Source organism: Vidua chalybeata, chromosome 1 (assembly GCF_026979565.1).
Source record: "Vidua chalybeata isolate OUT-0048 chromosome 1, bVidCha1 merged haplotype, whole genome shotgun sequence".
Lineage (NCBI taxonomy): Eukaryota > Metazoa > Chordata > Aves > Passeriformes > Viduidae > Vidua > Vidua chalybeata.
The window spans coordinates 152,475,927-152,491,303 of NC_071530.1; the positions used below are offsets into that span (position 1 = coordinate 152,475,927).

Here is a 15,377-nt window from a genome sequence, read left to right on the forward strand (position 1 = left end):
CCACCCCAAATCCGTCCCTTATTTTTCTGTCCCAAAGCCGAATTTTTTGGGGGATTTTTTTGGGGGATTTTTTGGGGATTTTTTGGGGATTTTTTGGGGATTTTTTTGGGGATTTTTTTGGGAATTTCTGGGGGGATTTTTTTTGGGGAATTCTGTGGGATACTCACGGCCAGGGGCGGGACGGTGGCCACGCGCTCGGAGGCGCTGCCCGGCAGGAAGGATTTGCTCTCCTTGAAGGGAATTTCCCGGCTCAGCTTTTCCAGGAGCTGCTCCAGGATTTGGGAAGTCAGGGAAGGCTCCGTGCCCAGCGCCCTCCACATGGCGCAGGTGGGGCTGCGGGAAAAACGCGGAATTGCCGGGAATTCCTAGGAGATTCCGGGAATTCCTGGGAGAAAAATGGGGATTTCTGGGAGAAAAATGGGGATTTCTGGGAGAAAAATGGGGATTTCTGGGATAAAAATGGGAATTTCTGGGATAAAAATGGGGATTTCTGGGAGAAAAATGGGAATTTCTGGGATAAAAATGGGATTTTCTGGGATTTTCTAGGTTAAAAATGGTGATTTCTGGGATAAAAATGGGAATTTCTGGGATAAAAATGGGAATTTCTGGGATTTTTTAGGTTAAAAATGGGGATTTCTGGGATAAAAATGGGGATTTCTGGGATAAAAATGGGAATTTCTGGGATTTTTTAGGTTAAAAATGGGGATTTTTGGGATAAAAATGGGAATTTCTGGGATTTTTTAGGTTTAAAATGGGAATTTCTGGGATAAAAATGGGAATTTCTGGGATAAAAATGGGAATTTCTGGGATTTTTTAGGTTAAAAATGGGGATTTCTGGGATAAAAATGGGAATTTCTGGGATAAAAATGGGAATTTCTGGGATTTTTTAGGTTAAAAATGGTGATTTCTGGGATAAAAATGGGAATTTCTGGGATAAAAATGGGAATTTCTGGGATTTTTTAGGTTAAAAATGGGAATTTCTAGGTTAAAAATGGGAATTTCTGGGATTTTTTAGGTTAAAAATGGGGATTTCTGGGATAAAAATGGGAATTTCTGGGATTTTTTAGGTTAAAAATGGGAAATTCTGGGATAAAAATGGGAATTTCTGGGATAAAAATGGGAATTTCTGGGATTTTTTAGGTTAAAAATGGGAAATTCTGGGATAAAAATGGGGATTTCTGGGATAAAAATGGGAATTTCTGGGATTTTTTAGGTTAAAAATGGGGATTTCTGGGATAAAAATAGGAATTTCTGGGATAAAAATAGGAATTTCTGGGCATTTTTGGGGATTTTCTGGGATTTTCTAGGTTAAAAATGGTGATTTCTGGGATAAAAATGGGAATTTCTGGGAATTTTTTGGAATTTCTGGGATAAAAATGGGAAATTCTGGGATAAAAATGGGAATTTCTGGGATAAAAATGGGAATTTCTGGGATAAAAATGGGAATTTCTGGGAATTTCTGGGAATTTTCAGGAATTTTTTTGAATTTTTGGGAAATTTTTGGAATTTCTGGGAATTTCCAGGAATTTTTCAGGAATTTCTGGGATTTTCTGGGATAAAAATGGGAAATTCTGGGATAAAAATGGGAATTTCTGGGAATTCTTAGGTTAAAAATGGGAATTTCTGGGATAAAAATGGGAATTTCTGGGAATTCTTAGGTTAAAAAGGGGAATTTCTGGGGATTTTTAGGTTTAAAATGGGAATTTCTGGGATAAAAATGGGAATTTCTGGGATATTTTTAGGTTAAAAATGGGAATTTCTGGGATAAAAATGGGAATTTCTGGGAATTTTGGGGATTTTCTGGGATTTTTCTAGGTTAAAAATGGGAATTTCTGGCATAAAATTGGGAATTTCTGGGATAAAAATGGGAATTTCTGGGATTTTTTAGGTTAAAAATGGGAATTTCTGGGATAAAAATGGGAATTTCTGGGATAAAAATGGGAATTTCTGGGATTTTTTAGGTTAAAAATGGGGATTTCTGGGATAAAAATGGGAATTTCTGGGATTTTTTAGGTTAAAAATGGGAATTTCTGGGATAAAAATGGGAATTTCAGGGATTTTTTAGGTTAAAAATGGGAATTTCTGGGATAAAAATGGGAATTTCTGGGATAAAATTGGGAATTTCTGGGATTTTTTAGGTTAAAAATGGGGATTTCTGGGATAAAAATGGGGATTTCTGGGATAAAAATGGGAATTTCTGGGATTTTTTAGGTTAAAAATGGGGATTTCTGGGATAAAAATGGGAAATTCTGGGAATTTTTGGAAATTTTGGGGAATTTCTGGGAATTTTCAGGATTTTTTTTTTAATTTTTCGGAAATTTTTGGAATTTCTGGGAATTTCCAGGAATTTTTCAGGAATTTCTGGGATTTTCTGGGATAAAAATGGGAAATTCTGGGATAAAAATGGGAATTTCTGGGAATTCTTAGGTTAAAAAGGGGAATTTCTGGGGATTTTTAGGTTTAAAATGGGAATTTCTGGGATAAAACTGGGAATTTCTTTGAATTTTTGGGAATTTCTGGGAATTTTTGGGAATTTCTGGGAATTTCCGGGGATTTCTGGGATAAAAATGGGAATTTCTGGGAATTTTTGGGGATTTTTTAGGTTAAAAATGGGAATTTCTGGGATAAAAATGGGAATTTCCGGGAATTTTTGGGAATTCTCGGGAATTTTCAGGAATTTTCGGGAATTGTTTGGAGTTTTTGGGAAATTTTGGGAATTTCTGGGAATTTCCGGGAATTTCTGGGATAAAAATGTGAATTTCTGGGAATTTTTAGGATTTTCTGGGATTTTCTAGGTTAAAAATGGGAATTTCTGGGAAATTCAGGGAATTTCCGGGAATTTTTGGGAATTCTCGGGAATTTTCGGAAATTTTTTTTAATGTTCGGAAATTTTGGGGAAATTTTGGGAATTTCTGGAAGTCTTCGGTAATTTCCAGGAATTTCCAGAAATTTCCGGGAATTTCTGGGAATTTTTGGGATTTTCAGGAATTTTCAGGAATTTCTGGGAATGTTCTGGAATTTCCGGGAATTTCTGGGGATTTTTTGGGAATTTTTGGGAATTTTCAGGAATTTTCAGGGTTCTCCAGGAATTTCTGGGAATTTCTAGGATAAAAATGGGAATTTCTGGGATAAAAATGGGATAGAAGTAGGATAAAAATGGGAATTTCAGGGAATTTTTGGGAATTTCTAGGATAAAAATGGGAATTTCTGGGATAAAAATGGGATAAAAATGGGATAAGAAGCATAAAAAAGGGATAAAAACGGGATAAAAAAGGGATTTTTAGGGAATGGAATAGCGGGAAAGGGATCGGGGCAGGATTTGGGATCGCGGCTGGATTTGGGATCGGGCCAGGATTTGGGACCAGGGCTGGATTTGGGGCTGGATTTGGGATCAGGGCTGGATTTGGGGCTGGATTTGGGATCAGGGCTGGATTTGGGGCTGGATTTGGGATCAGGGCTGGATTTGGGATCGGAGCTGGATTTGGGATCAGGCCAGGATTTGGGATCAGGGCTGGATTTGGGATCGGAGCTGGATTTAGGGCCGGATTTGGGATCAGGGCAGGATTTAGGGCTGGATTTGGGATCAGGGCAGGATTTAGGGCCGGATTTGGGATCAGGGCAGGATTTAGGGCCGGATTTGGGATCAGGGCAGGATTTAGGGCCGGATTTGGGATCAGGGCAGGATTTAGGGCCGGATTTGGGATCAGGGCAGGATTTAGGGCCGGATTTGGGATCAGGGCAGGATTTAGGGCTGGATTTAGGGCCGGATTTGGGATCAGGGCAGGATTTAGGGCCGGATTCGGAACCGGGGTAGGATTTAGGCCTGGATTTGGGATTGGGGCAGGATTAAGGACTGGATTTGGGATCAGGGCAGGATTTAGGGCCGGATTTGGGATCAGGGCAGGATTTAGGGCCGGATTTGGGACTGGCTCTGCATTCGGGATCTTGGCTGGATTTAGGGCCAGATTTGGGATCAAGGGTGGCTTTAGGGCAGGATTTAGGGCCGGATTCAGGACCGGGACAGGATTAAGGACTGGATTTGGGACCGGGGCTGGATTTAGGGCCGGATTTGGGACCGGGGCAGGATTTAGGGCTGGATTTGGGACCGGCTGTGCATTCGGGATTGGGGCAGGACTTAGGGCTGGATTTAGGATCGGGGCAGGATTTACGGCTGGATTTGGGATCGGGGCAGGATTTAGGGCTGGATTTGGGACCGGGGCAGGATTTAGTGCCAGATTCAGGACCGGGGCAGGATTTAGGGCTGGATTTAGGATCGGGGCAGGATTTACGGCTGGATTTGGGATCAGAGCAGGATTTAGGGCTGGATTTAGGACCAGGGCAGGATTTAGGGCTGCATTTGGGACCGGGACAGGACTTAGGGCCGGATTCAGGACCGGGGCAGGATTTAGTACCGGATTCAGGACTGGGGCTGGATTTAGGACTGGATTTGGGACCGGGGCAGGATTTAGGGCCGGAATTGGGACCGGGGCTGGATTAGGACCGGATTCAGGACTGGGGTAGGATTTAGGGCCGGATTCAGGACCAGGGCAGGATTAGGGCTGGATTTAGGACCAGGGCAGGATTAGGGCCGGATTTAGGACCGGGGCAGGATTTAGGGCCGGATTCAGGACCAGGGGTAGGATTAAGGACTGGATTTGGGACCGGGGCAGGATTTAGGGCCGGATTCAGGACCGGGACAGGATTAAGGACTGGATTTAGGACCGGGGCTGGATTAGGGCCGCATTTGGGGTCGGGGCTGGATTTAGGGCCGGATTTGGGATCAGGGCAGGATTTAGGGCTGGATTTGGGATCAGGGCAGGATTTAGGGCCGGATTTGGGATCAGGGCAGGATTTAGGGCCGGATTTGGGATCAGGGCAGGATTTAGGGCCGGATTTGGGATCAGGGCAGGATTTAGGGCCGGATTTGGGATCAGGGCAGGATTTAGGGCCGGATTTGGGATCAGGGCAGGATTTAGGGCTGGATTTAGGGCCGGATTTGGGATCAGGGCAGGATTTAGGGCCGGATTCGGAACCGGGGTAGGATTTAGGCCTGGATTTGGGATTGGGGCAGGATTAAGGACTGGATTTGGGATCAGGGCAGGATTTAGGGCCGGATTTGGGATCAGGGCAGGATTTAGGGCCGGATTTGGGACTGGCTCTGCATTCGGGATCTTGGCTGGATTTAGGGCCAGATTTGGGATCAAGGGTGGCTTTAGGGCAGGATTTAGGGCCGGATTCAGGACCGGGACAGGATTAAGGACTGGATTTGGGACCGGGGCTGGATTTAGGGCCGGATTTGGGACCGGGGCAGGATTTAGGGCTGGATTTGGGACCGGCTGTGCATTCGGGATTGGGGCAGGACTTAGGGCTGGATTTAGGATCGGGGCAGGATTTACGGCTGGATTTGGGATCGGGGCAGGATTTAGGGCTGGATTTGGGACCGGGGCAGGATTTAGTGCCAGATTCAGGACCGGGGCAGGATTTAGGGCTGGATTTAGGATCGGGGCAGGATTTACGGCTGGATTTGGGATCAGAGCAGGATTTAGGGCTGGATTTAGGACCAGGGCAGGATTTAGGGCTGCATTTGGGACCGGGACAGGACTTAGGGCCGGATTCAGGACCGGGGCAGGATTTAGTACCGGATTCAGGACTGGGGCTGGATTTAGGACTGGATTTGGGACCGGGGCAGGATTTAGGGCCGGAATTGGGACCGGGGCTGGATTAGGACCGGATTCAGGACTGGGGTAGGATTTAGGGCCGGATTCAGGACCAGGGCAGGATTAGGGCTGGATTTAGGACCAGGGCAGGATTAGGGCCGGATTTAGGACCGGGGCAGGATTTAGGGCCGGATTCAGGACCAGGGGTAGGATTAAGGACTGGATTTGGGACCGGGGCAGGATTTAGGGCCGGATTCAGGACCGGGACAGGATTAAGGACTGGATTTAGGACCGGGGCTGGATTAGGGCCGCATTTGGGGTCGGGGCTGGATTTAGGGCCGGATTTAGGACCAGGGTAGGATTTAGGACTGGATTTGGGACCAGGGCAGGATTTAGGACTGGATTTGGGATCGGGCCAGGATTTAGGACTGGATTTGGGACCGGGGCAGGATTTAGGACTGGATTTGGGACCGGGGCAGGATTTAGGACTGGATTTGGGACCGGGACAGGATTTAGGACTGGATTTGGGACCGGGGCAGGATTTAGGGCCGGATTCAGGACCAGGGTAGGATTAAGGACTGGATTTGGGACCAGGGCAGGATTTAGGACTGGATTTGGGATCGGGGCAGGATTTAGGACTGGATTTGGGACCGGGGCAGGATTTAGGGCCGGATTCAGGACCGGGACAGGATTAAGGACTGGATTTAGGACCGGGGCTGGATTAGGGCCGCATTTGGGGTCGGGGCTGGATTTAGGGCCGGATTTAGGACCAGGGTAGGATTTAGGACTGGATTTGGGACCAGGGCAGGATTTAGGACTGGATTTGGGACCGGCCCAGCATTCAGGACCGGGAAAGGATTTAGGGCCGCATTTGGGGTCGGGGCAGGATTTAGGGCTGGATTTGGGACTGGTCCTGCATTTGGGATTTGGGCAGGACTTAGGGCTGGATTTAGGACCGGCACAGGATTTAGGGCCGGATTTAGGACCGGGACAGGATTTAGGGCCGGATTTAGGACCGGGACAGGACTTAGGGCCGGATTTAGGAACGGGACAGGATTTAGGGCCGGATTTAGGACCGGGACAGGACTTAGGGCCGGATTTAGGACCAGGGCAGGACTTAGGGCCGGATTTAGGGCCGGGGCAGGATTTAGGACCGGATTCAGGACCGGGACAGGACTTAGGGCCGGATTTAGGAACGGGACAGGATTTAGGGCCGGATTTAGGAACGGGACAGGACTTAGGACCGGATTTAGGACCGGGACAGGATTTAGGGCCGGATTTAGGACCGGGACAGGATTTAGGGCCGGATTTAGGACCGGGACAGGATTTAGGGTTGGATTTGGGAACGGGACAGGACTTAGGGCCGGATTTAGGACCGGGACAGGATTTAGGGCCGGATTTAGGACCGGGACAGGATTTAGGGCTGGATTTAGGAACGGGACAGGACTTAGGGCCGGATTTAGGACCGGGACAGGATTTAGGGCTGGATTTAGGACCGGGACAGGATTTAGGGCCGGATTAAGGACCGGGACAGGATTTAGGGCCGGATTTAGGAACGGGACAGGATTTAGGACCGGATTTAGGACCGGGACAGGACTTAGGGCCGGATTTAGGACCGGGGCAGGATTTAGGACCGGATTCAGGACCGGGACAGGACTTAGGGCCGGATTTAGGACCGGGACAGGATTTAGGGCCGGATTTAGGACCGGGACAGGATTTAGGGCCGGATTTAGGACCGGGGCAGGACTTAGGGCCGGATTTAGGACCGGGGCAGGACTTAGGGCCGGATTTAGGACCGGGACAGGATTTAGGGCCGGATTTAGGACCGGGGCAGGACTTAGGGCCGGATTTAGGACCGGGGCAGGACTTAGGGCCGGATTTAGGACCGGGGCAGGATTTAGGGCCGGATTCAGGACCGGGACAGGACTTAGGGCCGGATTTAGGACCGGGGCAGGATTTAGGGCCGGATTCAGGACCGGGACAGGACTTAGGGCCGGATTTAGGACCGGGACAGGACTTAGGGCCGGATTTAGCACCGGGACAGGACTTAGGGCCGGATTTAGGACCGGGACAGGATTTAGGGCCGGATTTGGGATCAGGGCTGGATTTAGGGCTGGATTTAGGACCAGGACAGGATTTAGGGCTGGATTTAGGACCGGGGCAGGATTTAGGGCCGGATTCAGGACCGGGACAGGATTTACGGCCGGATTTAGGACCGGGGCAGGATTTAGGGCCGGATTCAGGACCGGGACAGGACTTAGGGCCGGATTTAGGACCGGGACAGGACTTAGGGCCGGATTTAGGACCGGGACAGGACTTAGGGCCGCATTTAGGACCGGGACAGGACTTAGGACCGGATTTAGGAACGGGACAGGATTTAGGACCGGATTTAGGACCGGGACAGGACTTAGGGCCGGATTTAGGACCGGGACAGGATTTAGGGCCGGATTTGGGACCGGGACAGGACTTAGGGCCGGATTTGGGACCGGGACAGGACTTAGGGCCCGATTCAGGACCGGGACAGGACTTAGGGTCGGATTTAGGAACGGGACAGGACTTAGGGCTGGATTCAGGACCGGGACAGGACTTAGGGCCGGATTCAGGACCGGGACAGGACTTAGGGCTGGATTCAGGACCGGGACAGGACTTAGGGCCGGATTTAGGACCGGGACAGGACTTAGGGTCGGATTTAGGAACGGGACAGGACTTAGGGCCGGATTTAGGACCGGGACAGGACTTAGGGCCGGATTTAGGGCCGGGACAGGATTTAGGGCCGGATTTAGGACCGGGGCAGGACTTAGGGCTGGATTCAGGACCGGGACAGGACTTAGGGCCGGATTTAGGGCCGGGACAGGATTTAGGGCTGGATTTAGGACCGGGGCAGGACTTAGGGCCGGATTTAGGGCCGGGAAGGTCGCCGGGGGCGCTGCCCACCTGTCCAAGGGCAGGGCTCTGGCCAGCAGGCTGCCGACGACGCGCTCGGGGTGCTGCAGCGCCAGGAGCAGCACGCAGCGCTGCGCCGCCCGCCCCAGCTGCGGCTCCGGCTGCAGCTCCAGCCGCGCATGGATCGCCGCCAGCAGCTCCGGCACCTGCGGGCAACGGAACCCTGGAATTCCGGCCCCGGAAAAACCCTTGGGAACCCGGGAAAAGCGGGAAAAGAGGGGTGGGAGCCTTGGGATAAACTGGGGAAATGGGAATCCTGGAATTCCGGCCCCGGAAAAACCCTTGGGAATAAGGAATGGCGGGAAAAGAGGGGTGGGAGCCTTGGGATTAACTGGGGAAATGGGAATCCGGGAATTCTGGCCTTGGAAAAACCCTTGGAAACCCGGGAATAGCGGGAAAAGGGGGGTGGGAGCCTTGGGATATCCTGGGGAAATGGGAATCAAGAGCTTGGGAAAGTGGGAAAAGAGGGATGGGAGCCTTGGGATTAACTGGGGAAAATGGGAATCAAGAACCCGGGAAAGCCTGGATGGGATTTTTGGGATAACCTGGGAAAAACGGGAATCAAGAGCCTTGGGAAAGTGGGAAAAGAGGGATGGGAGCCTTGGGATTAACTGGGGAAAATGGGAACCCTGGAATTCTGGCCCCTGAAAAACCCTTGGAAACCCAGGAATAGCGGGAAAACAGGGATGGGAGCCTTGGGATAAACTGGGGAAATGGGAATCCTGGAATTCTGGCCCTGGAAAAACCCTTGGGAATAAGGAATGGCGGGAAAAGAGGGATGGGAGCCTTGGGATTAACTGGGGAAAATGGGAACCAAGAGCCTTGGAAAAGTGGGAAAAGAGGGATGGGAGCCTTGGGATAAACTGGGGAAATGGGAATCCTGGAATTCTGGCCCCGGAAAAACCCTTGGGAATAAGGAATGGCGGGAAAAGAGGGGTGGGAGCCTTGGGATATCCTGGGAAAAATGGGAATCCTGGAATTCTGGCCGCGGAAAAACCCTTGGGAATAAGGAATGGCGGGAAAAGAGGGGTGGGAGCCTTGGGATTAACTGGGGAAATGGGAATCCGGGAATTCTGGCCTTGGAAAAACCCTTGGGAACCCGGGAAAAGTGGGAAAAGAGGGGTGGGAGCCTTGGGATAAACTGGGGAAATGGGAATCAAGAACCCGGGAAAGCCTGGATGGGATTTTTGGGATAACCTGGGAAAAACGGGAATCAAGAGCCTTGGGAAAGTGGGAAAAGAGGGATGGGAGCCTTGGGATTAACTGGGGAAAATGGGAACCCTGGAATTCTGGCCCCTGAAAAACCCTTGGGAACCCAGGAATAGCGGGAAAACAGGGATGGGAGCCTTGGGATAAACTGGGGAAATGGGAATCCGGGAATTCTGGCCTTGGAAAAACCCTTGGAAACCCGGGAATAGTGGGAAAAGGGGGGTGGGAGCCTTGGGATATCCTGGGAAAAATTGGAATCAATAGCCTAGGAAAAGAGGGATGGGATCCTTGGGAAAACCTGGGAAAAATGGGAATCACGAGCCCGGGAAAGGCTGGATGGGATCCTTGGGATAACCTGGGAAAAATGGAAATCAAGAGCCTGGGAAAAAGGGAAAAGATGGAAGGGAGCATTGGAATAACTTGGGAAAAATGGGAATCAAGAACCGGGAATAGTGGGAAAAGTGGGATGGGATCTTTGGGATAACCTGGGAAAAATGGGAATTAGGAGCCCCGGAAAAGCGGGAAGGGATCCTTGGGATAACCTGGGAAAATGGGAATCAAGAACCCGGGACAGGCTGGATGGGATTCTTGGGATTAACTGGGGAAAATGGGAATCAAGAGCCTTGGAAAAGTGGGAAAAGAAGGATGGGAGCCTTGGGATATCTTGGGGAAATGGGAATCCTGGAATTCTGGGCTTGGAAAAACCCTTGGAAACCCGGGAATAGCGGGAAAAGAGGGATGGGAGCCTTGGGATAAACTGGGAAAAAATGGGAATCCTGGAATTCTGGCCTTGGAAAAACCCTTGGGAATAAGGAATGGCGGGAAAAGAGGGGTGGGAGCCTTGGGATTAACTGGGGAAAATGGGAATCAAGAGCCTTGGAAAAGTGGGAAAAGAGGGGTGGGAGCCTTGGGATAAACTGGGGAAAATGGGAATCCTGGAATTCTGGCCCCTGAAAAACCCTTGGAAACCCAGGAATAGCGGGAAAACCGGGATCGGAGCCTTGGGATAAACTGGGGAAAATGGGAATCAAGAGCTTGGGAAAGGAAGGATGTGAGCCTTGGGATAACCTGGGAAAAACGGGAATCCTGGAATTCTGGCCTTGGAAAAACCTTGGAAACCCGGGAATAGCGGGAAAAGAGGGATGGGAGCCTTGGGATTAACTGGGGAAATGGGAATCCTGGAATTCTGGCCCCGGAAAAACCCTTGGAAATGCGGGAATAGCGGGAAAAGAGGGGTGGATCATTGGGATAAACTGGGGAAAACGGGAATGAAGAGCCCGGGAAAAAAGGGATGGGATCCATGGGATAATCCCGGATGGCTTTGGGGTGGTTGGGGATTTGGAGAGTTTTTCCAAAGGGAGGAATTCCAGGGTTTTGGGGTCCTGATGCCCCCGGAGCGGGAGGAATCTGGGGGAGATTCCCAGGGAAAAGAGATCCTGGAATTGTGGAATGGGTGGGGTTGGGAAATCCCCCGGAGCACATTCCCATCCCCATTCCAATTCCCATTCCCATTTTCCCCATTCCCAATTTCCCACTCCCATTCCCATTTTTCCAATCCCATTCTTCCCATTCCCATTTGTCCCATTCCCATTTTTCCCATTCCCATTCCCAGTTTCCCATTCCCCTTTGCCCATTCAAAATTTCCCAGTTTCCAATTCCCATTTTTCCCATTCCAATTTTTTTCCCATTCCCATTTTCCCCTATGCCATTCCCATTTCTCCCATTCCCAGTTTCCATTCCCATTTCTCCCATTCCCATTTTTCCCACTCCCATTCCCAGTTTCCCATTCCCCTTTGCCCATTCAAGATTTCCCAGTTTCCAATTCCCATTTTTCCTGTTCCATTTTTTTCCCATTCCCATTTTCCCCATTCCCAGGTTTCCCAACTTCCAAGTTCCCAAATTCCAATTCCCACTTCTCCCATTCCCAATTTCCCAATTTCCATTTCCCATTTCTCCCATTCCCATTGTTCCAAATCCCATCCCCAATTCCCCATTCCCATTTTTCCCAATTTCCTATTCCCAATTTTCCCATTCCCAGTTTCCCAATTCCCAAGTTCCCATTTTTCCATTTTTCCCATTTTTCCCAATTTCCTAAATTTCCATTCCCAATTCCCAATTCCCCATTCCCATTTTCCCCAATTTCCTATTCCCATTTTTCCCATTCCCAGTTTCCCAATTCCCCATTTTCCCAGTTTCCCAATTTCCCAAATTTCCATTCCCAATTCCCAATTTCCCAAATCCCCATTCCCTGTTTCCCATTCCCATTTTTCCCACTCCTATTCCCAATTTCCCTTTCCCAGTTTCCCAATTCCCAATTTCCCACTTTCCCAATTTCCCAAATTCTCATTCCCAAATTCCCAATTCCCAATTTCCCATTTTCCCCAATTTCCCAATTTCCCATCTTTCCCATTCCCATTTTCCCACTCCCACTCCCAATTTTCCTTTCCCACTTTCCCAATTCCCAATTTCCTATTTTTCCCATTTTCCCAATTTCCCACTTTCCCAATTTCCCAAATTCCCATTTTCCCAATTTCCCCCTTCCTATTCCCATTTTTCCCAATTGCCCATTCCCATTTTCCCACTCCTATTCCCATTTTTCCCAATTTCCCATGTTCCCATTCCCATTTTCCCCACTCCCCAATTTCCCATTTTCCCCAATTTCCCATTCCCATTCTTCCACTCCTATTCCCAATTTCCCATTTTCAGTTTCCCAATTCCCAATTTCCCATTTTCCCCCATTTTCCCAATTTCCCAATTCCCAATTTCCCATTTTCCCTCTTTTCCAATTTCCCATTCCCATTTTCCCACTCCCACTCCCAATTTTCCTTTCTCAGTTTCCCAATTCCCAATTTCCCATTTTCCCAATTTCCCACTTTCCCAATTTCCCAAATTCCCATTCCATTTCCCCAACTTCCTATTTTCCCCCATTTTCCCAATTTCCCATTCCCAATTCCCCATTTTTCCCAATTTCCCAAATTCCCATTCCCATTTTCCCACTCCCATTCCGAATTTCCCTTTCCCAGTTTCCCAATTCCCAATTTCCCATTTCCCCCCATTTTCCCAATTTCCCACTTTCCCAATTCCCCATTTTTCCCAATTTCCCAATTTCCCATTTTCCCTCTTTTCCAATTTCCCATTCCCATTTTCCCACTCCCACTCCCAATTTTCCTTTCTCAGTTTCCCAATTTCCCAATTTCCCATTCCCATTTTCCCACTTTCCCAATTTCCCAAATTCCCATTCCCATTTTTCCCAATTTCCCATTCCCATTTTTCCCATTCCCATTTTCCCCATTTTTCCCACTTCCCCCAATTCCCATTCCCAACTTCCCATTCTCAATTCCCAAATTCCCATTCCCATTATTCCCAATTTTCAAACATCCCAAATTCCCATTCCCAATTTCCCCATTTTCCCCATTCCCAATTTCCCAAATTCCCGTGGATTTATCCCGTGTGGAATTACAACCCCTCCCCCCTTCCAACCTTTTCCACGGGAAAAAATTCCCAAAAATCCGACCCGGGAGGAGCCAATTCCCACCCTTTGGGAGCCCCCTCGCCTCGGGAATTTCGGGAAGAGCCCAAATTTTTGGGAATGTCTCGGATTTGGAGCCTTCCCAAATGGGAATTCCGAAGGAAAAGCGGGAATGAGGCAGCGGCTGTTCCCAATTAGGGGGGGATATCCCGAAAATCCTGGGATTCCAGAGGGAATTTGGGATTTTTTCCCAATTTTTGGGCAAATTCCAGCCCCAAAAATTGGGAAGGAACCCCTGGAAAATTCCAGGAAAATTCGGGAAAACAGAAAATCCTGGAATTCCAAGCTTGGAAAAACCCGGAGGTGACCAGGAGATGGAATTCCAGAGGGAATTTGGGATTTTTCCCAATTTTTGGGCAAATTCCAGCCCCAAAAATTGGGAAGGAACCCCTGGAAAATTCCAGGAAAATTCGGGAAAAGAGAAAATCCTGGAATTCCAAGCTTGGAAAATCACAGAGTCCACCCCAAAAAAACTGGGAATTTGGGTCTTTTCCCAATTTTTTGGGGCAAATTCCTGTGGTTGAGTCCTTCAAAAATTCCAGGAAAATTTGGGAGAAGAGAAAATTCCGGAATTTTGGCCTTGGAAAAACCCCTGGAAGTGCCTCTGGGAATTTTGGGACAATTTTAGGAATTAATTTTGGGAATTAATTTGGGGAAATTTGGGAATTTTGAGAATTAATTTCAGGAATTTTGGGGATTTTGGAAATGTGGGGAATTTCAGGAATTAATTTGGGGATTTCTGGGAATTCTGGAAATTCCAGGAATTTGTAGGAATCCCGGGAATTCTGGAATTTCAGGAATTTTAGGACTTATTTTGGGAATTTGGGGAATTAATTTTGGGAATTTTGGGACTTAATTTCAGGAATTTTGGGAATTAAATGTTGGGAATTTTGGGCATTAAATTTTGGGAATTTTCTGCAATTCTGCGAATTCCTTTCAGGAAGTTTGGGAATAAATTTTGGGAATTAAATTTTGGGAATTCCCACCTTTTCCTGCAGGATCCCGCCCCGTTCCTGGAGCAGGAATTTGGGGAATTTTGGGAATAAATTTTGGGAATTCTGGGACTTAATGTCAGGAATTTTGGGAACGAAATTTTGGGAATTCCGGCCTTTCCCTGCAGGATCCCTCCCCTCTCCCGGAGCAGGAATTTGGGGAATTTTGGGAATTCATTTCAGGAATTTTGGGAATAAATGTTGGGAATTAATTTTGGGAATTCTGGGGCTTAATTTCAGGAGTTTGGGGAATTCCAGTTTGGGAATTTTGGGAATTCCGACCTTTTCCTGCAGGATTCCCTCCACTCCCAGAGCAGGAATTTGGGGAATATTGGGAATTAACTTTGGGAATTTTGGGACTCAATTTTGGGAATGAATTTTGGGAATTTTGGGGAATTCTGGGACTTAATGTTAGGAATTTTGGGAATGAAATTTTGGGAATTCCGACCTTTTCCTGCAGGATTCCCTCCCCTCTCCCGGAGCAGGAATTTTGGGAATTTTGGGAATAAATTTTGGGAATTAATGTTGGGAATTTTGGGACTTAATTTCAGGAATTTTGGGAATGAAATTTTGGCAATTCCCACCTTTTCCTGCAGGATCCCTCCCCTCTCCCGCAGCAGGAATTTGGGGAATTTTGGGAATTCATTTCAGGAATTTTGGGAATAAATTTTGAGAATTAATTTTGGGAATTCTGGGGCTTAATTTCAGGAGTTTTGGGAATGAAATTTGGGGAATTTTGGGACTTAATTTCAGGAATTTTGGGAATTACATTTGGGGAATTTTTGGAATAAATGTTGGGAATTAATGTTGGGAATTTTGGGACTTAATTTCAGGAGTTTTGGGAATGAAATTTTGGGGATTCCCATCTTTTCCTGCAGGATCCCGCCCCTCTCCTACACCAGGAATGTTGGGAATTTTTTAGGAATTTTGGGAATTCCCACCTTTTCCTGCAGGATCCCGCCCCGTTCCCGGATCAGAAATATTGGGAATCTTTAGGAATTGTTGGGAATTTTGGGAATTCCCACCTTTTCCTGCAGGATTCCTCAG

At 48.1% G+C, this 15,377-nt stretch overlaps 1 protein-coding gene across 1 annotated transcript in view; it reads right to left on the minus strand.

The window, feature by feature from the left end:
- MROH1 (maestro heat like repeat family member 1) overlaps nucleotides 1-15,377 on the minus strand; it is a 120,628-nt gene that overhangs the window by 23,810 nt on the left and 81,441 nt on the right. Inside the window, exons 19-20 of the mRNA XM_053945932.1 lie at nucleotides 8,592-8,746; nucleotides 168-333 (exon numbers count right to left, since the gene is read on the minus strand). Of these exons, the coding sequence (XP_053801907.1) occupies nucleotides 168-333; nucleotides 8,592-8,746 (321 nt within the window). The remainder of the gene's footprint in view (nucleotides 1-167; nucleotides 334-8,591; nucleotides 8,747-15,377) is intronic.